Source organism: Lithobates pipiens, unplaced genomic scaffold (assembly GCF_037356315.1).
Source record: "Lithobates pipiens isolate NorthernLeopardFrog02 unplaced genomic scaffold, aLitPip1_a1.2 Scaffold_13, whole genome shotgun sequence".
Classification (NCBI taxonomy): Eukaryota; Metazoa; Chordata; class Amphibia; order Anura; family Ranidae; genus Lithobates; species Lithobates pipiens.
Window position 1 is genome coordinate 534,371,738 of NW_027507718.1, and position 23,658 is coordinate 534,395,395.

Sequence of the window (23,658 nt, forward strand, 5' to 3'; positions counted from 1 at the left end):
AAAAAACATTTAATCTGAAACAATAGGGATGAGCCGAACACCCCCCAGTTCGGTTCGCATCAGAACATGCAATACATTTGTTTGAACATCTGAACACCGTTAAAGTCTATGGGACTCGAAGATGAAAAATCTAAAGTGCTAATTTTAAAGGCTATTATGTAAGTTATTGTCCTAAAAAGTGTTTGGGGACCCGGGTCCTGCCCCAGGGGAGTGTTTGGGGACCCGGGTCCTGCCCCAGGGGAGTGTTTGGGGACCCGGGTCCTGCCCCAGGGGACATGAATCAATGCAAAAAAAAAAGTTTTAAAAACTGCAGTTTTTTCGGGAGCAGTGATTTTAATAATGATTAAAGTGAAACAATAAAAGTGTAATATTCCTTTAAATTTGGTAGCTGGGGGGTGTCTATAGTATGCCTGTGAAGGGGCGCATGTTTCCCCTGCTTAGAACTGTCCCTGCACAAAGTGTCATTTCTGAAGGAAAAAAAGTCATTTAAAATCACTCGCGGCTATAATGAATTGTCCGCTCCCCGTAATACAGAGAAAAGTCAATGATTAAAAAAAAAAAGCGTGGGGTTCCCCCAAATTCAATTACCAGGCCCTCCAGGTCTGGTATGGATATTAAGGGGAACTCCATGCCAAATTTAAAAAAAAATATGGCATGGAGTTCCTCCCAAAATCCCATACCAGACCCTTTATCCGAGCACGCAACCTGACAGGCCAAAGGAAAAGAGGGGGGGATGAGAGAGCACCCCCCCTTCCTGAACCATACCGGGCAACATGCCCTCAACATGGGGAGGATGCTTTGGGGGTCTGTGACCCCTCAAAGCACCATGTCCCCATGTTGATGGGGACAAGGGCCTCATCCCCACAACGCTTGCCCGCTGGTTGTGGGGGTCTGCAGGCGGGGGGCTTATTGGAATCTGGAAGCCCCTTTTAACAAAGGGACCCCCAGATCCCACCCTCCCATTTGAAATGGTAATGGTACATTGTACCCCTACCATTTCACAAAGGAAATGTAAAAAATTGTAAAAAAAAAACACACAGACACCATTGGGATAAGTCCTTTATTAAAAATAAAAAAAAGATTCCATCGGTGGTAATCCACTCTCGGTATCCTGCGATGGGTGGTCATCTCTCCGGGGTCCAACGATGGATGATCTCTCCTCTCCAGGTCCAGGGTCCAACAATGATGTCCAGCGCAGTGCATCCTGTCTCCACCGGAGACACCGTGGGAATGCCGGCAGCCTGACAGGTCTCTTAGCTGAGGACGGGGCCACTCATTACATGACCCTGTCCCCCTCTAACGCAAGGGGAAACCCGAGCTTCCCCAGTGATGTGCGGATGACCCCGCCCCCTCTGATGTAACGGAAACCTGCGTTTCCACAGACCCTCAAAGCATCCTCCCCATGTTGAGGGCATGTAGCCTGGTATGGCTCAGTGGGGGGGGGTGCTCTCTCGTCCCCTCCCTTTTCCTACAGCCTGCCAATTTGCGTGCTCGGATAAAGGGTATGGTATGGATTTTTGGGGGGAACTCCACGCCATTTTTTTAAAAAAAATCCCCTTAATATCCATACCAGACCTGAAGGGCCTGGTATTAGAATTTGGGGGAACCCCCACACTTTTTTTTTTTTATCAATGACTTGAGCAGATCAGATATAGTGAGTGCAGGCTCCTGGGGAGAGCAGATATAGTGAGTGCAGGCTCCTGGGGAGATCAGATATAGTGAGTGCAGAGTCCTGGGGAGATCAGATATAGTGAGTCCAGAGTCCTGGGGAGATCAGATATAGTGAGTGCAGAGTCCTGGGGAGATCAGATATAGTGAGTGCAGGCTCCTGGGGAGATCAGATATAGTGAATGCAGGCTCCTGGGGAGATCAGATATAGTGAATGCAGGCTCCTGGGGGGATCAGATATAGTGAATGCAGGCTCCTGGGAGATCAAATATAGTGAGTGCAGGCTCCTGGGGAGATCAGATATAGTGAGTGCAAGTTCCTGGGGGGATCAGATATAGTGAATGCAGGCTCCTGGGAGATCAAATATAGTGAATGCAGACTCCCCCACTGTACATCAGGAATGATTTACGGGTAGAAGAGCGGAGTGACATTGTGAATAGGACAAGGGGAGATGGAATCCCTGTGGGTGGAACTTCAACGGGAAGAAGCGAGTGGGAAATGAATAGCGGGGGTAAGTTACCGCCCCCCCCTTCTCCCAACCTGAAGGAGGAGGAGGGGCTAGACCTCCAATCACAGTCAGGAATGGAGGCAAAGCCGGGCCGTGTCATCATAATGGAGGACTTCAACTATCCCAATAATGACTGGACAGAAGGGACACCTCACTATTTAGCCTCTTCTCACCCCGACCAATTCTGACACTTCTCTCCTACATGTAAAAGTCATCATTTTTTTTTTTTGCTAGAAAATGACTGAGAACCTCCAAACATTTTATATATATAGAGAAAAGAGAAGCTGCGCTGCTTGAAGGTGTTCCAATAATTGTTTGTAGAGAACTCAAAAAATGACAGTTGAGTTCTGATGGGAAACAAACACCAAAGTGATCTCCATCCAACAAATGGTGCCGCCACCTTAAGAAAGACCAGGCAGATGGCTTTACCCAGCCAAGGCCTTTGGTTGTGCATGACCATTGTATAACACATGTGTCTTACTTACTTGTCACCACCACAAACACACCTCCAACTGCTACGTCCCCCTGAACATAACCCCAGAAAATGAGACCACCCCAATCTGGAGTAAAACATGGCCGTAGCAGCCAATTATCTTCATTATAAAATAATCAAATAATTAACATAAATTAACATAACTGAATAAAGTAGTAAGGTACTTCCTCCATTAAACTCCTCCCATTGGTCTGTGCAGGAGGAACCCACCAATCATACCATCATATCCATTACCGCACTGCGGTACCCAAACCAGAACAGGCCAAACACTGACCACAGTACACCTGATAACCAACTTCAGCTTAACTACTGTTAGCTGGACCACCACCCACGGGTACCATACCACTGATAGGTCCCCAACTCTTCCATCCTTCATCCGCACAGACCAACAACATGCCACAGTACACAAGGGCAAAACCTTACCCTTGCACGCCCTGCCATACCCTCAACGCTCGCTGTATCCCATCCTGTAGACCCAAGGACCATAAATCAATCCCCACATCCTTCAGGTGAACACCATCTCTCTACAAGTAACGCCGGGTGTCCACTTCCAATTCCAAGTCCCGTAAAGCCAACCCCCCCCCCCCCATTCCTGACCACAAAACCACTGACCTCCTTATTCACTTTCTTCCTGACCTTATTGATCTTTTCCACCGATCTCGCCAATCTCCATGAGGTACTGGCCACCATGTCTGACCACACAATTATCATGTGTGGAAAGGCAAGGCGGAGCTGCCAAAAATCGAATTTCATGTCTCTCACCAAGTCCAACATGGTCTTACTGCCAAGGTCAGTGATGGTGAACCTTGGCACCCCAGATGTTTTGGAACTACATTTCCCATGATGCTCTAGCACTCTGCAGTGTAGTGGAGCATCATAGGAAATGTAGTTCCAAAACATCTGGGGTGCCGAGGTTCGCCATCACTGGCCTAGGTCATTGCCCCCCCACATGTAGTACCAACACATTCGGAGGCCTGTCCAGGCGGGCAAATCTATGTACTTCTGACACCGCCCTGCCCCACAGCATGCCCGGCACTCCCAACCGTCTGATAAATGCTTCCTGCCTGGATAACCCCAAGTTGCCTTCAGTCCGGACGAGCATCACTTCTCCTAGCCCCCCAACAAACACAAGAGTGGCCTACTATGCAGACCAGTCCCTGTGTTCTACCTGCAAGAAAGGACGAGAAGAAAACACAACCCCCAACATCATCAATATTTACCTCAAGCATAAAGTATAACGTCGCTTGCTGCCCCTCCCCCCCTGACAACTCATACAATCAACAGGTGAGGACGAACATACGATTGAAACCTCCTGGACTCCCACCTCCCAATTTGTTTTACTGCCGCCTCATCCAACCCCCACCTGATGGCTTCTGTAGCCCCCCCCCCTATGCGAAATGAGTGAGAGGAATATTTTTGATCCCCCAAACCCAACGCCTCCAAACACTTCTTAAAGACCGCTGCAAATTGAAATCGAGAGAGGGACAACCCATCCTGGTGCACCAGTAAAGACCCTCCTACCTCCGGGCGCACGGATAAGAAACCCCCCACCAACATTATAGGGCACAAAGGCGATCCGGGCAGTGAAAACACCGGCACCGTCTTACCTTTGCCCAGCTGATCCCTTTTTGATCTGCGCACCAGTATGTACAACCTGTCCCCCGTGCACACCACATCAGCCACTCCTAAACCCCCATGTTGTTTTTTTCGAGGGACTCACTAGTTCGCTAACCCGAAACGCCCCCAAAAAATGCCAAATGTAAACGCCGCCTTAAACAAGGCCACCTCATACGCTGACAAACATGTCACCGATATTTGACCCAATAACCTACCCAAGAGTTCAAACGAAACCGGGCTCCCCGAGTCCCTGCTTGGTTGAGAACGCCTGTAACCCTTCATAGCCTGTCGCACCCAAAAATCTTTTGTCATATCCGGCAAACCACTTGAACCAAAACGCCAACCCAGCCAATTTCTTATCAAGTCCCGACACTGACACCCCTGCCTCCAAATTCCTGGAGACAAAATGCAGAACTAATAAACGGAGGTCCCGTTCCTCCTGTTCCTCTGTGACCTGCTACATGAGGGCCACCCATTCCACCCACACCTTATTGTATGCTGACCACGTTGCTTCGCTCACCGACCGTCTGATCCATCCTGCTACTCGTCCAAGACAATCCTCCACAGCCACTCTGGACAGGGGACCCCTTGCTGTTCCGCCCCCCGGTGCCAACTCCCGAAACCTGTCCCACTGAAAGCGAGACAAGGCATCAGCGATGACATTCTCCACCCCCGGGAGGTGCACAGCACCAATGAACACGTTCAACTGCATACAGAGTAGTACAAGGTGCCAGAGCAACCTAACCAATACCTTGTTGATCACCCGTACCACCTCCAAGTTATCCCCATGGAACCGAACTTTCAAATTCCGAAAGGCCTTGCCCCACAATCCCACCACCAAGACCACCGGAAACAGTTCCAGCAGTAACAAGTTCCTCACAAGGCCTGCCTCCTTCCATGAGTCTGGCCATGGCCCTGCACTCCATTTTCCCTGGAAAAAGGCACCAAAGCCCGCTGCCCCCCGCTGCATCCGTGTACAGTTCCAGGTCAAAGTTGCTAACAGGGCCTGACATTCACAACGCCCTGCCGTTGAAGTTAGTCAGGAACGTGTGCCATGTCACCAGATCCTCCCTATGTGCTTTAACCAAGCGCACATAGTGCTTTGGGGATGTGACCCCGCGGTACTTGCCGACAGCCGTCGACAAAACACCCTTCCCATCGGCAAGATACAACACGCAAAGTTCAACTTACCCAACAGCGATTGCAATGGCTTAAGTTGAACCTTTGCATAATCCCATCATCCCCCGGATCTCCGCCTGCAGCGCCGTCAGCTTCTCCTCCGGCAGCCTTCATTCCATCCTCTCAGGGTCCAACACAATGCCTAAGAAACTCAACACCATCATCGGACCTTCCGTCTTGTCCGGGGCCAAAGGAACTCCAAACTTCTCCGCGATGTGCTCCAACGTAGCCAACAAGACCACGCAAACTTCCGATGCCAGCGGGCCCACGCAGAGGAAGTCGTCCAAATAGTGCATTATTGAATTCAGTCCCGCGACGTCCCGCGCCACCCACTCAATGAAGGAACTCAACCGTTCAAATAACGCACATGATATGGAGCAGCCCATGGGCAAGCACCTATCGACGTAGAACTCCTCCTGCCAGTGACAACCGAAAGCTCTCAGGATGTACTGGGAGCAAACGGAAGGCCGATTCTATGTCCGTCTTAGCCATCAGTGCTCCCTTCCCGTACTTCCTGACCCAAAAGATCGCTGCATCAAACGATGTGTAAGACACCGCACAGATCTCCGAGTCAATGGCGCCGTTTACCGAACCCCCTTTCGGATACGACAAATGATGGATGAGCCTAAATTTATGAGGCTCCTTTTTGGGCACCACCCCCAAAGGTGACACCACCAAAGCCGGTATGGGCGCAACAGGGAAGGGGCCCCAAATGTGACTCAATGCCACCTCCTTTTTAAGCTTATCCGACACCACCCCAGCGTGTTGTAACGCTGATCGCAGATTGCATGCCACCGGGGGAGTGTTGACCAGCTGCACCGGAATCCAGAATCCCTCTGAAAACCCCAGGGCCAGGAACTGAGCCGCTTCCTTATCCGGATATCTATCGAGGAAAGGCTGCATCCTTCCCACCTTCACCGCCGTTGTCCCCTTTTCCAACAGCATCGCCTGTCCTGCCTTTGCCATGCTTAAAGCAGCGGGACATGGGGTGTCCCCCGCCACAGCCAGAGCATTCGTGCTTGTACTTACATGACCCCCCATACTTGCAGGAGCCCTCATTAAATTGCCAACGCACCCCCTTTTTTCTTGTGGCCAATTGTCCGTGGTTGGTGGACCCGCCCCCCCCCCTTGAAAAAAACGAACTGGTCGGCCTAGCCGAGGTCAGAAGGCGCATCCACAAACTAATGTCCTTATGATCCCACCTCAAGGACGGGCGAATAGCCCTCCGCTGACGAAACTGTTCGTCGTAGCGCAGCCATGATGTTCCCCCGTAAACTCTGTATACCTCTCCCACGGCGTCCAAATAGCAGAAGAGCACCGAGCAGTGTTCCGGATTCTTCTCCCCTATCACGCTTGCCAATATCGCAAACGCCTGCAGCCAATTTGTGAAAGTCCTAGGAATGAGCCTATACCTCCTTTTTTCTTCATCCTCCTTCTTGTGGTCTTCCGGCCTCACCCTATCCAAGTTAAACTTTTCCAGCGGTAGAAGAGCGAAAATCTCAACATAGTCTCCTTTCCAGATCTTCTCCCTAACCTCCGGCTTCAGGAGAGACCCCCGAGGGGCCCCTCGAAGCACACATAAACCTCACATTTCGCTGCATCCGCCAACCGCACCAATTCCTGTTTTTTAGTGGTCTCAGTGGCAGCCCCCACGGGCTTTTGCCCCGCCTCCTTGTCAGCCGCCAAAGCAACCTCAGTCGCGGACGCCGCTGGCTCCGTAGCCACTACCTCCGTACCCCCCCAACCCACCCTGTGCCCCAGCGTTACCCCCAACCCCAGTACCCGGGGCCACCCATGCGGACGCCAGGGCCTGCACCCCCCCCCCCCCCACCCCCGATTCAAACCGCTGGACCAACTCCTTCAATCCCCCTAAGAACCCTTGAAGCCCCATTTTCACCGTTGCGCAGTCCAAGACCGATGTGGCCGGAGGTGGAGGCACGGTCACAACAAACCGCCCCGTTATGGCCTGTCCCACCCCCGCATTCCCCCCAACAGTACATGCTATAGCAGAAACAACATTTCCAGACATACCGCGGTGCCTGGATGGGATCCCACCAGCCGACGGTCCAGATTCCACTGCTGCCGGACGTCCTTGCTGCCCATCGTCCTCTGACTGCGACAGCTCTCCCTCAGATCGCACGTCTGCCTCGCTAGCCGATTGCCCTTCAGCAGATGCGTCACTGGATGCCGGGGATCTGCGGTCCCATACCTCTTCTGCGCCTTGCCATGACCTGCTCGCCCCATCTCACAGTGCCACCCCAGGCCACTGCCAGCTGCCTCCATCTGTCCTCTGTCCGCTGCATCCCTCCACCCATCGGTTGCCATCACCTGCTGTCCATTGTTCCCTGCAAGGCTGCATGCTGCATGTGAGGGAAGCTCAGCAGCCATTTTCAGGGACACCTCCCACCTAAGCCCCGCCCCCGCCGACTCAAGGCCTGGAGCAGGGCCCTCTTGTACATATCCAGGCCTCTTTCTCTGCCCCACAGCCACCGCAGGCCTGCTGGTGCTACCCCTCACGGTCCCTCCGACCAATTGGCGCTGACTGCCGCCCCCTGCTGCAGGTCCCACCGCATGCTTCGCGGGCGGGCCTGAAGGAGCCCTGCCAGCCCTGACATGCCTCTTATCAATCCCAGGAAGGAGGGGGGTGGGGTGATCCAGTAAAAAGCGAGCCGACGGACGCGATGGCCATGCTCGCTCATGTCTCGCGACTTGCCGGTTTGGCCGCTGGGGATGCCTCCCCCAGTGCCACCGCTAACCTGCTTTCCAGCCATCCAGGGCCCCATGGATGCAGCCTCTGCCTTCAGCTTCGCAAACAGTTCCTCCACGGCAGCCATTCTCCCTCACAGCTTGCTAAGCTTGCTCCTTGTGCTGACTGAGCTGGAGAGGGACCACCCCCTCTGCGCGGTAACTCTGCTCCTCCCCTCCTCAGCCTCTAAACCAATCCCTGACCTATCCCTGCGCTTATTATTTTATTTATTTTGCTCCGGGCTTTCTGAATATCTTCTGGTAAGCCGTAATTTGAATGGCTTCATAGATTTTCCCAACGCTCCTGACGGCTCTCCTGCCTGTCTAAGATCGCTTCCTCTGCTGCAAGGCACTGGATCCACAGCTGCGGGGCACTCGTGTTCCTCCTGGCCCTTGGTTCCCTCTGTCCCACTCCCAGTGGGGCCTGGGTGGGAGATACAAGAGAGGCCGACTTCGTCAATTCAGTCTCCTCCAAGGTACGTGACAGGAACCCGTCCTCCTAACGAGACTGCGTGGTGACGTCAGCACATAGCCTTCACCAGACGCATTTCGTCATATGTGACATCCCATATGACAAAACGCGTCTGGAGGCAGATATGTACTGACATCACCGGAGATAAAAAATAAAAAAGATCTCTGGCTTTCCAGCCAATTACAGGGAAGTGTTTACATGACGTCACGCCCAGCTGCTGGGCATCATCTGGTCCTCGGTCAGCTCTATGGTAAACACGGGTGATCCGGTAGAAGCACCCAAAGGGGGTGGCAGGGGGGACGTCCCCTCGCGCCTCCTGTTAAAAAAAATCAAGCGGCTGAACAGACACTATGACTGTATTTGGGGTGCAGGGATTGGCTGGCAGAAAAGAATGATATCTGAATGATGGCTGTAGCTGCTCCCATCATTCATGTATCTCCACTGAAAGCCCAGGACGTCATATGAAGGGCCGCCATTTCCTAAATGTTTTATAGGGCAACTTCATGTCCCGATTGGTGAATTCCCCGACTAGAAAGAATGCATTGCCAGATCTATTGATTAGAAACCATTCAGGGCACTACAAGAACACTAAACTTCAAACAAGAGCAAACTGCCCCATATTGCGGGGTTCAAGGGCCTCTTCCCGATAACCCTGAGCAGTGGTTGTGGGGGTCTGCGGGGCAAGGGGGCTTATCGGAGTCTGGAAGTTATACTGCAGCAGGTTGGCTCAGCTGTGAAAATTGCCGTAGGTGTACGTCGGGTTCCTACACGGCAATCTGTGGGAGCTGATTGGCCAGCGGAGGAGGCAATCAGGGGTCTGGTGGATTAGATGTCCTCCGCAGGCCCGCGGTCATTCCCCGCAGAGACAGAACAGGGATCTGCCAAATTAAACCAGGCAGATCTCAGTTCTGTCAGGATCTGTGCCCTTCCACTATGAAGGAACACGGATCTGTGTGTTGTCCCAGTCAGCCCATCCCCCATACAGGTAGAAACTCCTCCCAGGGAACACATTTAACCCTTTTGATCGCCCCCTGGTGTTAACTCCTTCCCTGCCACTGCCATTAGTACAGTGACAGTGCATATTTTTAGCACTGATCACTGTAATAATGTCACTGGTTCCCAAAAAAGTGTCAAAAGTGTCAGCTAGGTGTTTGATCTGTCCACCGCAATATCACAATCCCGATAAAAATGGCCGATCACCACCTTTACCAGTTAAAAAAATAAATAAAAATGCCATAAATAGATCCCCCATTTTGTAGATGCTATATATAACTTTTGCGCAAACCAATCAATATACACTTATTGTTTTTCTTTTTTCTTTTTTTACCAAAAATGTGTAGCAGAATACATATTGGAATAAATCGATGAAGAAATTAGATTTTTTTACATTTTTTATTGGATTTATTATAACAGAAAGTAAAAAATATTGTTTGTTTTTTTTTCAAAATTGTCGATTTTCTTTTGTTTACGGCACAAAAAATAAAAACCGCAGCGGTGATCAAATACCACCAACAGAAAGCTCTATTTGTGGGGGGAAAACGGACCGCGCAATTGTCAGTTAAAGTAACACAGTGCCGTATCGCAAAAAAATGGTCTGGTCATGAAGGGGGAGGGTAAATATTCTGGGGCTGAAGTGGTTAACAAGGGGCTCCCCAGATCATGCCCCCCCTGTGATTGAGTATGGGGTACATTGTACCGCTACTCATTCACCAAAAAAAGTATCAAAAATAAATAAAGACAGAAGGCGATGTTTGACAATTCCTCTATTAAAAATTTTGTCCCCTGATGTAGAGTCACAGTCGATCACGATGCCCGCCGTACCCCCCGCCGTACCCCCCACCGTACCACCTGCAAGGAAGGCTGACCGCTGAATGCCGTTTGACAATTCTTGAATTCTTTTATTAACCACTTGCTTACTGGACATTTAAACCCCCCTCAGTCCCAGACCAATTTTCAGCTTTCAGCGCTGATGTACTTTGAATGACAATTACGCGGTCATACAACACTGTACCCAAATGAAATTTTTATCATTTTTTTCCCACAAATAGAGATTTCTTTTGGTGGTATTAAATTACAGCTCGGAGTTTTATTTTTTGCTAAACAAACAAAAAAAATGCAAAAAAAAAAATAATGTTTAATAGTTTGTTATAAAATTTTGCAAACAGGTCAATTTTCTCCTTCATTGAAGTGCGCTGATGAGGCTGCACTGGTGGGCACTGATAGGCTGCATTGGTGGGCACTGATAGGCTGCACTGGTGGGCACTGATAGGCATAGTTAAGTCGGCACTAATAGGCACAGATAAGGCGGCACCGATGGGCACAGATAATGCGGCACAGATGGGCACAGATAAGATGGCATAGATGGGTGGCACGGATGGGTGGCACTAAGGGGCACTGATAGGTACCACTGATAGATGGGACTGATGGGCACTGATAGGTGGCTCTGATAAGTGGCTCTGATAGGTGGCACTGCTGGGCACTGATGGGCAGCACTGATGGGCACTGGTAGATGACACTGATGGGCACGGATATGTGGCACTGGGGTGCAGCAACTTTGTTGAAGCAGATTGTGGGCACTGCTGGGTGGCACTGTGGGCATTGCTGGGTGGTAATGACGGGGGCACTTATATTTTATTGAGGTGGCACTGGCAGGGGGCAGGTGGGCACTAGCAGGGCTGGCCGTTATTGGGACTGATGTCCCGATCACGGCCGCCGGTGATCGGCTCTTTTTTTTTTCTCCTCGCGCTGTCAGCTCGAGGAGGAATAATAGCCGATTACCGGCTCCGTTGTATCACATGATCAGCTGTCATTAGCTGACAGCTGATGACGTGATAAGGGGTCGGGATCGACCCCTTGCTCGGATCGGTGATCAGGCGAGTCTCACAGACTCGCCGATCACAGAGCGTGCCGCGCACGCCCCTCAGGGGGCGCGCAGGCCGCTCGTGCACGGGATGACGTCAATAGACATAGTCCCGGCAAAGGAGGTCCGCGCTATAGCCGTCATTCGGGTATAGCGTGGGTCTCTAGTGGTTAAAGAATTTGTCAAAAACTGGCTCCTGTTTTTTTTTTTTTGGGTGAATGGGCATGGGCACTATGCACCCCGTACTCATTCACATGGGGGGCAGGATCTGGGGGTCCCCTTGTTAAAGATTCCATATTCCGATAAGCCCCCTGCTCACGATCCCCAACAACCACCACCCAGGGTTGTGAGGAACAGGCCCTTGTCACCACCAACATGAGGATAAGGTGCTTTGGGGTGGGGGGGCAGAGCCCCAATCCCAAAGAACCCCACCATGTTCAGGGCATGTGGCCTGGTATGGTTCAGGGGGCGCTCGCTTGCCCCCCATTTCCTGGCCTACCAGGCTGCATGCTCAGCATAAGGGTCTAGTATTAATTTTGGTGGGGGCCCACACCATTTTTTTTTTTTTATTTTGACTGGGGTTCCCCCTAAAATTCATACCAGACACCATTGATATGTCCCCCCAGGGCAGCACCCGGCCCCCTATATGCTTTTTTATGGCCAATAACTTGCATATAAGCCTTCAAAATGGGGACTTTTGATTTTTCATGTTGGGGTCCCATAAACTTTAATAGAGTTCATGGCTTGGGTCCGAATTTTTTCCCCTGTTTGGGAGTTCTGGTGCAAACTTAACCGGAGGGTGTTTGGCCCATCACTAGTAACATTGTAGGACAATCCTGACCATAGGAAGCCTTGTGTGTCCCAATAAAATGATGGACGTGTTCCATCGGGATTACAAAGTTCTTGTGGAATGTGATGAGGAAATAACAACCTCTGATCCCGGGGAAGGTTCTGGAAGTTTATTTAGAAGAGAAGACTTACAAAGTAAAAGTAAAAGATTAGAAAGTAGAGAGATGAAGGTGTGCGGAGATCCTTAGACATGGCAGGTGGACCAAGGATCTGACCTCTTCATCATACGGGAGGCTTTTACCCCCCAATCCTGGACAGTTGTCATGGAGGACCGTCCCAAACATCAACATTTTACAGATGGAATCATTCACTGAAGAATTTGTACAAGCAGCACATCATTCATTACAAGAGACATTCATTTCTGTTATCTCTGAACACCTTATCAGCTTGTCCCACCTCCAGACCCCCAAATCCCTCATTGTAGAAGAAGGAGACCAACTGTCTCTATGTTCCCCAACAAGACCTTCCAAGGATCCCGAGAACAACAATTTCCTCTAATAACATCTTTCTGTAAAGTCCTTCTAGACAGAGAACCTGTTATTATATAAAGAGCCTAACATTAGCATATAAGCACTTAGTCATCTCATCTCATCATTAGTAAATCATGTGATAATTAGAGATGGTCCTGATGTTCAAAGCAAATGTAAGTTTGACTCAAACATCGGGTGTTCGTTTGTTCACAACCATAACATATGGGGCATTGGCGGCAAATTCGAGAACAGCAAAGCACCCCATAATGATCTGCCTTGCAGTGCATTGGTGGCTGCTGATTGGCCAAAGCATTCACCTGACCAACATGCTTTGGTCCAGTTCAATCTGCTGTGACAGCCATGATTGGCCAAAGGCAGGGTGCCTTTGGCCAATCATGGCACTAAGTCCACGCCCCACATTATATAGAGCTGCTTACATGGCGGCCATATGTAGTGTGGTACATGGAGATTGAGAACTGGAGCTAGATTGGCCAGGTTGGTGAGTGGCGTGCAGGCAGTTTAATATATATATATTGATGTACCTCTTCCCAACAAACCCTGGCCATTGGTTGTTGGAGTCTGCAGGCGGGGGGCTTATCAGAATCTGGAAGCCCCCCAGATCCCACCCCCCATGTGAATGTGTAGGGGTACAGTGTTACCCCCTACCCATTCACCAAAAAAGTGTCAAAAAGTAAAAATCACAATAGATAGTTTTTGACCATTCCTTTATTTTAAAAAAGTGTCCTACGATGTCCATCTATCTTCAGCCACGCCAACCAACGGACCCGAAAAATATAATAAATAAAAGCTCCGCCTCCATGGGAGGCCCCCTGGCGACTGCTGTCTCTTGGCTGTGACAGCTGTTATATAGGCCACCCGAGGCTACCCGGTGAGGTAACCGAGTGACCCCGCCCCCTTCTGACATCATGTGGTGTCATGTTACGTCAGATGAGGCGGGGTCATCCGGTTACGTCAGCGGGTGGCTCCGCCCTTGCCTATATAGCAACTTTTAAAGCCAAAGGACAGCGGTCAGTGGGAGGCCTCCCATGGAGGCGGAGGTTTTTCATTCTTTTTTTCTATTTGTCGTGATTGAATGGATGGATTGAAGATGGATGGACATCGCGGGGCACTTTTTTTTCCAATTTTTTAAATAAAGGAATTGTCAAAACCTGTCTCTTGTGGTTTTTACTATTTGACACTTTTTTTGGTGAATGGGTAGGGGTACAATGCGCCCGATACCCATTCACATATGGGGGGGTCGTGATCTAGGGGTGTTGTCTAGGGCCACGTTAAAGGGGGCTTCCAGACTCCAATAAGCCCCCCACCCGCAAACCCCAATGGCCAGGGATGTCGGGAAGAGGCCCTTGTCCCCATCAAACTGGGGACAAGGTGCTTTGGGGGGACCCCAAAACACCCTCCCCGTGTTGAGGGCATGTGGCCTGGTATGTTTTAGGAGGGGGGTGCTCACTCGTCTCCCCCTATCCTGGCCTGTCAGGTTGCATGCTTAGATGTGGTCTGGTATGGATTTGGGGGGGGGAATGATTTTTAAATTTTGACCTAGAGTTCCCCTTAAAATCCATACAAGACCTGAGGGGCTTGGTATGTACTGGGGGGGGGGGCACGCTGATTTTTTTCCTTGATTTTTTTGTCTATATTGCTGGGAGCCAGCAATACATTACAGCCGCGAGCAAGTTTTAATGACATTTTTTCCTTTAGAAATCTAATTTTGCTGTAGTATTGTTCTACACATCGTATAGATGCGCCACTCTACAGGCAGACTAAGGGGACCCCCAGGCACCATATTTAAAGAGCCTTTAATTTTTATTGTTTCACTTTAATCATTATTAAAATCACTGCTCCCAAAAAAAATGGCCGTTATTAAAACTTTTTTTTGCATTGATACATGTCCCCTGGGGCAGGGCCCGGGGCCCCAAACACTTTTTATGACAATAACTTGTATATAAGCCTCTAAAATTATCACTTTAGATTTTTAATGTCCGTGTCCCATAGACTTTAAAAGGGTTCACACAAACTGTTTGTCTGTTCGCATGTTGTGGTGCGAACCGAACCTGTGGGGGGGGGGAGGGGTGTTCTGCTCGTCCCTAATGATAATTATTTCTCTTTATCAGATGAATAGGGCCATAGAGGAAATGGAAGAATTACTCGGCTCCATAAGAATCATAGAGGTGCCGGGACTGAAGGGGTTAATGATGATTGTAGTCATCGTCCAATCCCTTCCATCATTCTATCTATATCCAATCATTGATCAATATTCCCATATACAGAGCCAAGGATTTCCACTTCCTGAGATTGTATACCCCTCCCCCATCACCTGTCCCCAATCCCCCCCCCCCCCCCACATCATTGCTCTAGTTTTGGATGGAGTGGGGGAGGATTAGAACCCCTGTCAGGTTTTTACTGCCATCCAGGACAGCATTAGAGAGATTTACCCCTCACTTCCTGTCCTGGTGACAACGTTTTATCAGACAGGAAATGAAGGAAAATCTACAACAGGGACACAGACAGAAATAAAAACCTGACAGGAATTCTAATCCTTCCCCTACTCTACTAAAGAAAAGGATTTTTATTTCTGTCTGTGTTGCTGTTGGAAAGTTCCCCTCACTTCCTGTCTGGGGAAATGTTGTCACAGGAACAGGAAGTGAGGGGAAATGTCTCTAATGGAGCCCCAGATAGCAGGAAAAAAATCTGACAGAGGTTCTAATCCTCTCCCACTCCATCCAAAGCTGAAAATAGCCCTTTCTTCTATAGATAGACAGTGATGGTGGAGACCCCGGGGCCGTCATCCTGATCCTGGCTACACTATGTAGTGTGTCACTGACCCAGAACAAGCATGCAGCCAGTGAAGGCTGAACAATCTGACCTCCTGCATGCTTGTTCCTGGTCAGTGACACACTAGGTAGTGAAGTGAGGTTTAGGATGAAGATGACGGCCCCGGAACCTGCAGCTTTATAAATAAATCCCTCATGTTTCCTGTCCTCTGCTTCCTCCTATTGGATGAGTATTCCACCAATCACCAATCAGATCATCCACCTTGTAATGTCTCTGGGCAGATCTCTCACTTCTGATTCCCCCCACATATCTTTATACAACATCCCCCTACCCATCCCCCTACACATACCCCAGCATGGAGGGGCTCAGTGAAGGTGGTGGTGAAGGTGTGGAGATGTCGGATCGGGTCACACAGATCATAAAAGGAGATCCGCCCGGCCTCATAATCCAGATCTATCCTGAATCTCCTACTGGAGACACCGCCGGGTAATGGGGTCTTATTACTGTCATGTCTCACTGAGAGATGATTACCAGACAACCACCCCCCCTCCAAACTCCAGGACTTCTTATTATATCCAATCAGTGACTGACCTCCTCTCCTCTCTATACTGGGGTAACACATCCCGACTCTCCAGTACTCTGCCCCCCCGACATCCACTTCCCAGTAATGTCTCCCTGAGGAGAACCTCTGACTGCTCATCACCTGATGATACTGAAACCTCTCTGGTGTTTCTGGGCGATTCTGAGGTGATAATGTGAAGGATGCAGTTTTCCTGTCATCTGATATATGTAGATCATTACCAGCTGTCCTCACATCCAGTAATATGTCTGTAACCCCCGACACCCCCGATGTTTGCTGTACAGCCCCAATATTTGGTCCTCCAGCCTGGAGGTGTGAGTGTTGTATGGTGGGGGAGGGTTGGGGAGGCCCCCTGGATGGTTGTATGGTGGGGGAGGGTTGGGGAGGTCCCCTGGATGGTTGTATAGTGGTGGAGGGTTGGGGAGGTCCCCTGGATGGTTGTATGGTGGGGGAGGGTTGGGGAGGTCCCCTGGATGGTTGTATGGTGGGGGAGGGTTGGGGAGGTCTCCTTGTCGGTTCAGCATTGATGTGACCTTCACCCTTTGTAGTAGAATGTGGATAGACATGTGTGCCTGGACATTTCTCTACATTTACCCCAGACATGATATCAGATAAACCTGTGTGTAATGTGTGTGAGATCCCCCCCACATCCAGATCCCCCCCATCATGGAGGAGGTTATCATGTCTCTCTCTGTCCTCATCATCTCCATCCTCAGTATCACACAAGTCACCTGTGTCTGATTCCTGTAGGACAGTCAGTGGATCCGTCACGTTACACAGCTCCTCAATGTGACGCAACTTCCTGGACAGCTCCTCCTTCTTTATCTCCAGATCCTGGACCAGATCATTGATTATCCCGGAGATCCGCTCTGCCTGCCCGGAGATTTCCCTCAGGACTCTCTTCTCCAGGTCTTCCAGACGTCTCCTGAGGTCTCTGAACAGGACAGTGACTCTCTCTGTCTCATCATCTGCTTCTCCTTGTACTTTCCTCCCGTGTTCCTGCAGACTCTGGACTCTTTTCTCCATCTCCTCTCTCTCTGTCATCAGTTTCTGCAGAACATTCCTCAGTTTCTTCTTCTTCATCTCAGAGGCCTCATCCAGAGATTCCTTCTTATGGTTGATGTGATCTCCAATCAGACAACAAGACATACAGATACAGGTCTCATCCTCAGTGCAGTAATACTCCAGGATCTTCTTATGGACGGAGCATTTCCTGTTCTCCAGGGAAGTGGTGGGGTCACATAAGACGTGTTCTGGTGACTTGCTGTGGACTCTCAGGTGATTGTCACACAGAGAAGCTTCACAATGCAGACAGGATATGACAGCAGGTACAGGAGTGTGAATACAGTAAGTACAGAAGACCCCGGACTCCTCCTGATCCGGATGGGTGGACAGGAAATTCTCCACTATGTTCCGTAGTGTTATGTTCCTGTGCAGTGCAGGACGATCCTGGAACTCTTCTCTACATTCAGGACAGGAATAACCTCCAGACCTCTCCTGTGTATCCCACACACGACCAATACAGTCCCGGCAGAAGTTATGTCCACATTTCAGGATTACAGGATCTGTATAAACGTTCAGACAGACGGAACATTCCAGCTCCTTCCTCAGATCTGCAGACGCCATCGCTGAGAGCGGAAGAGAGAAATGAAAGTGAAAGTAACCAGTTCTGTACATTCCACAGGGAGGGGCTGACACCGAGACACGTAGTCATAGGACTCCTTATACAGAGGAACACAGATAATACATGGGAGGACTCCTGACAATAATCTCCCTATCTGGGGAAATAAAGGACATGTAATAAGATGAGGGAACGTTGTGTCAGGAATTCTCCTTCATATCATTAGAACATTTCACAGACAAAGGAACACAAAGTTGATGTATTTGGCTGCAATAACACAAGTCATACGGATAGAGCCGGATTACCCACAAGGTGCCCCAGGCAGGTGGCCGAGGGACTGGCAGCTTTCCAGGGGCCGTCTATATCTTCCTCATTTCCCCTTCACTATCACTCTCAGATAATACGAGTGTAAAACATTTCACACCTCAATCAGGGATTGCAGCAGATGACTTTCATTTCATCAACAGATCTGCAGTTTTGACTCCAAGATCATTGGCTAACAACCCCCCCCCCCCCCCCCCCGGTTCAGTTCACTGCCAGAACAGCCGTACAGTGGAAAATTTCGGACCTGAACACCGAACCCTATTGAAGTCTATGGGACCCGAATTAGAAAAAATCAGAAGTCTCCATGTTGAATCCTTATATGCCAGTTATTGGGCATAAAAATGGCATGGAGGCCGGCGTACTGCCCTGGGGGACATGTATTGATGATTTCTTTTTTAAAACTGTCCTTTTTAAAGTAGCAGTGATTTTAATTTGCAAGGAGGCACATTTGCTGGTGGGGCTCTTTCTCAAAGTGAGAGTAATTCTATAAGGGGAGCATTTCCAACTCTGCACTCATCATCTAAAAATGTCTCATCTGTAAATGTCTTCTCTGTCCCTCCGAGGGTATGTTCTCACTGCTGCAACTCCACCCATAACTGCGATACTGAAAACTGCCCTCCTAATGTTTGTGTGCAGACTGTCCACATTGCAATACTTTACTTTCTCTCTATGTCTTTCCTTAAGTTATGGTCTGTTCTTATCTTTAGTACCCTCTTGCAAGTCTTTATCTATAGTGATAATATTGCTCTGTTTAGCAAGCCATCCTTTATTAACTCCTAATTAGTTCATTGGAAACCACCCACCGCCGTCCCCAACAGTATAAAACTAAGCATCTTTTGGTGAAGGCACATTGACTGCTGGGGTTCTTTCTCAAAGTGGGGGTACTTCTATAAGTGGGAGCACATCTGACTCTGCACTTCAGCGAATGCCGGCAGGGAATGTACACAGGAAATTACTTTGAAAAACATCAGACAGACATCAGGTGACCTTGTTTACCCCTTCAGCTCTTTCTCCCTTGTAACGTGCACTCTCTGCCACTCCTTCTGACAGCTCTGTCCTCTATCTTTAAACGAACTCTCCTTCACCCCTCTTCTCCACCCCGCAGCTTATATACCCCACCCTCACTTCTGTCCTCTCCCTATTACTGCACTCACCAACTCCTGTTAATTCTAAATCCACGCACTAATAAAGTTTCCAGGACACTGGGGCATGTCCCTTCATATAAATCCCACTCCCATATTCCCTCCCTCACCTTTCTGCTTCTCCTAACCTCTGGAGATATATCCCCAAACCCCGGGCCTCCATCACTTAACTGTACTCAAAGCACCCATTACCCTACACCATCTGGCAGCAGCCACAATGCACACAATTTAGTTCTCATTTCCCTTCTTCCCAAAAGCAGACTCCCCTTCTTTTGCACCCTTTGAAATGCCCGCTCTGTCCGCAACAAACTCACCTTTCTCTGGGGCCTCTTTATGGCTAACTCATTTAATCTACTCGCCATTACCGAAAACTGGCTTCATGAATCCGACACTGCTTCCTCTGCTGACTCGCTCCCCTAGAGCCAGCGGATGGAAGGGAGGGGGAGTGGGCACCCTTCTTGCCCCACATAGCACCTTTTCAGGTACGTCACCCACCTCCCTCTGCCACTCTCCTCATTTGAGGCACATTACATTCATCAGTTTCTCTAAGGATAGCCGTGATCTACCAGCCTTTCTTGATGACTTCTCCGCCTGGCTACCCTACTTTCTCTCTTCTGAAACCCCCACAATCACTCTCGGTGACTTCAACATCCCTGCTAATACTAACACTCCTGCTACTTCCAAACTTCTCAGTATAACCCCCTCCTTTGACCTGAAGCAATAGATACATGCTTCTGCTCACTCTGAACGCAATACCCTTGACCTTGTTTTCTCCCACCTCTGCCCTTCATTCAACCTCTCCAACAATCCTTTCCCACTCTCTGACCACCACCTTATTAGTTTCACTCCCTCCCTCTCCTCCACCTTAGGGATGAGCCGAACACCCCCCGGTTCGGTTCGCATCAGAACTTTCGAACGGACCCCAAATTCGTACGAACGTTAGAACCCCATTGAAGTCTATGGGACTCGAACGTTCGAAATTAAAAGTGCTAATTTTAACTGCTAATATGCAAGATACTGTCCTAAAAAGGGTTTGGGGACCTGGCTCCTGCCCCAGGGGACATGGGTCAATGCCTAAAATGTTTTTAAAAATGTCTGTTTTGGCGGGAGCTCTGATTTTAATGACGATTAAAGTGAAAAAAAAAGTGAAATATTCCTTTAAATATCATGCCTGGGGGGTGTCTGTAGTATGCCTGTGAAGGGCCACGTGTTTCCCGTATTTAGAACAGTCCCTGCACAAAATGACATTTATCGGAAATAACATAATTTAAAAATGCTTGCGGTTTTAATGTTATATCTGGTTCCTGCAATATGGTTGAAAATCATTGAGAAAAATGGCATGGGTAGCCCTCCCTGCCCATTACCAGCCCCTTTGGGTCTTGTACGGATATTAAGGGGAACCCCGTACCCATATTAAAAAAAGGAAAGATGTGTGGCCCCCAGGCCCTATATACTCAGAACAGCAGTATACAGGCGGTGCAAACAAGACAGGGACTGTGTAGGTTTGTTGTGTTAAGTTGAATCTGTTTGTCATTTTCAACTGGTACATTTTTAAAGTGTAGCTCCAGTCAAAAAAACTATTTTTAAGCTTTTTGGAAAACATAGGGAAGGGTTATCACCCCTGTATAATTTGTTTTGTCGTCCATCTTTTTTCATCTCACTTGCTGTTGTCTCCTTCCGTTTGCAAGTAGGAGATGTTTGTAAATTGGATGTTTGAAAGTAGGGGCCTGCCCTATATGCTCTGCAGAAATGGCGGAACAAGGTGTTGGTTTTGCCACAACATTGTAAGCCCTCAAAGTGACTCTTGGTGGGCGCTGGAGCGCCCTGCTGTGAACGATTATATCAAGAATTGTAATTACATGCCATTGTTGAACAGTGTTAGAAAAATTGACCTTTGGTGGTTGTGGTGCTGGTGCCACAACACTATAAGTCCTCACCGTTACTCTGGGTGGGCACAGAAACGGGCCCTCCTGTGAAATATTATATCAAGCATTGTAATTACATGTCCCTGTTAAACAGGGGCAGAAAAATTTGGCCTTAGGCACTGGTGCTGGTGCCACCACACTGCAACCTCTCCCATATACTCTAGTTGTAGTGCAGGAATGAGCCCTGCTGCGAAGCATTGCGTCAAAAACTGTAATTAAACGCCCCTGTTAAACAGGGGCAGAAAAATTGGGCCTTAGGCACTGGTGCTGGTGCCACGACACTGCAACCTCTCCTATATACTCTAGTTGTAGTGCAGGAATTAGCCCTGTTGCAAAGCATTGCATCAAAAATTGTAATTAAACGCCCCTGTTAAACAGGGGCAGAAAAATTGGGCCTTAGGCACTGGTGCTGGTGCCACGACACTGCAACCTCTCCCATATACTCTAGTTGTAGTGCAGGAATGAGCCCTGCTGCGAAGCATTGCATCAAAAACTGTAATTAAACGCCCCTGTTAAACAGGGGCAGAAAAATTGGGCCTTAGGCACTGGTGCTGGTGCCACGACACTGCAACCTCTCCTATATACTCTAGTTGTAGTGCAGGAATTAGCCCGGCTGCAAAGCATTGCATCAAAAATTGTAATTAAACGCCCCTGTTGAACAGGGGCAGAAAAATTGGGCCTTAGGCACTGGTGCTGGTGCCACGACACTGCAACCTCTCCCATATACTCTAGTTGTAGTGCAGGAATGAGCCCTGCTGCAAAGCATTGCATCAAAAATTGTAATTAAACGCCCCTGTTAAACAGGGGCAGAAAAATTGGGCTGGTGGCATCACCCAGAACCAAAAATATTCTTCCAACATATCAGCGGAGGAGGAAGAGGATAGACAATCAACATAACAGGACAGTCACTCAGCATCAGCATAGGCAGTTTTGAAGGGATGTGATATTTCTAAAAAAATTATTCGGTTACATCAGCTTCAGGTGCTTGGTAGCTGTGGGTGATCCAAGACTGATTCATCTTGATGAAGGTCAGTCGATCAACCGAGTCGGTGGACAGGCACACCCTGTGATCGGTAACAAAGCCACCAGCAGCACTGAAGGTGCGTTCCGAAAGAACGCTGGATGCAGGACAGGCCAGTAGCTCATTTGCATACTGTGCAAGCTCTGGCCAGTGATCCATCCTCAAGACCCAGTAAGCCAGAGGATTTTTGGTGGGGACGGTGTCCAAGTCTAACCTTGCCCCTAGGTATTCCTGCACCATGTAAATCAGACGCTGGCGATGGTTGCTGGAACCGATCATACCTTGGGGCTGCAGACTAAAAAATTGTCTGAAAGCATCGGTCAGACGGTCACCTTCTCCACCGCTCCTTCTGACCGATGCCTCAGCAACACGTTGTCCAGGACCAGGAGTTTGTAACCTCCCAGTCTCTGGGAACGCGTTGGACAGACCTTTCTGCAAGATCTCCCGGAGATGTCTCATCCTCTGCTCCCTCTGCGATGGCAAGATAAGGTCGGCAACCTTACCCTTGTACCGTGGATCAAGGAGAGTGGCCAGCCAGTAATGGTCCCTCTCCTTGATCCGAAGAATACGAGGATCCTTCCGCAGGCTTTGCAGGATCAGGGAGGCCATGCAGCGTAGGTTAGCTGAGGCATTCGGTCCGGAGTCCTCTGGGTCACTAAGGACAACATGATCTGCAGCTACCTCCTCCCAGCCACGTACAAGTCTACGGGTTTCTTGGGACTGTAAATCATCCCTACAAGACTGCTGCTGCTGCTGCTGCTGCTGATGCTGAGTGCCAACCTCCACCTCCATGCTGACACAATCATCCTCCTCCTCCTCCTCCTCTTCCTGTGTGATGGGTGGCACAGCAGGAACACTGTCTGGATAAAGGGGGCCTTGAGAGGCAACGAAGTTCTCCTCTTCCTGCCTCTGTTCTGCCTCAAGTGCCCTGTCCATTATTCCATGCAGCGTATGCTCCAAGAGGTGGACAAGAGGTACAGTGTCACTGATGCATGCACTGTCACTGCTCACCATCCTTATGGCCTCCTCAAACGGTGACAGGACAGTGCATGCATCCCTGATCATGCACCACTGGCGTGGTGAGAAAAAACCGAGCTCCCCTGACCCTGTCCTGGTGCCGTAGTCGCACAGGTACTCAGTGATGGCCCTCTGCTGCATGTGCAGCCGCTGCAGCATGGCCAACGTTGAGTTCCACCTGGTGGGCATGTCACATATAAGGTGGGTCTTGGGCAGGTTCAACTCCTTTTGGAGCTCAGCCAGCCGAGCACAGGCATTAAATGATCGGCGGAAATGCACACAGACTTTCCTGGCCTGCTTCAGGACATCCTGTAAGCCTGGGTACCTGCCCAAGAACCGCTGCACCACCAGGTTAAGGACGTGAGCCACACAGGGCA

General features: G+C 49.5%; 1 protein-coding gene across 2 annotated transcripts; it reads right to left on the bottom strand.

Annotated features, from left to right (window-relative positions):
- Nucleotides 1-12,486: 12,486 nt before the first annotated feature.
- Nucleotides 12,487-17,882, bottom strand: LOC143975716 (E3 ubiquitin/ISG15 ligase TRIM25-like). 2 transcript variants are annotated; one of them, XM_077478215.1, is made up of 2 exons: nt 16,963-17,878; nt 12,487-12,925 (listed from the first exon to the last, which is right to left on the bottom strand). In XM_077478215.1, the coding sequence occupies exons 1-2, from the start codon at nt 17,855-17,857 to the stop codon at nt 12,807-12,809; spliced, it is 1,014 nt and encodes a 337-aa protein (XP_077334341.1). In that variant the 5' UTR covers nt 17,858-17,878; the 3' UTR covers nt 12,487-12,806. The 2 variants fall into 2 exon arrangements, with proteins under 2 accessions (XP_077334341.1, XP_077334340.1); XM_077478214.1 differs by lacking the exon at nt 12,487-12,925 and having other exon boundaries at nt 15,223-17,882.
- Between the last annotated feature and the right edge of the window lie 5,776 nt (nt 17,883-23,658).

What these genes read in the sequence shown, in the direction of transcription:
- LOC143975716 (XM_077478214.1), bottom strand. Translation starts at nt 17,857, where the DNA reads ATGGCGTCTGCAGATCTGAGGAAGGAGCTGGAATGTTCCGTCTGTCTG.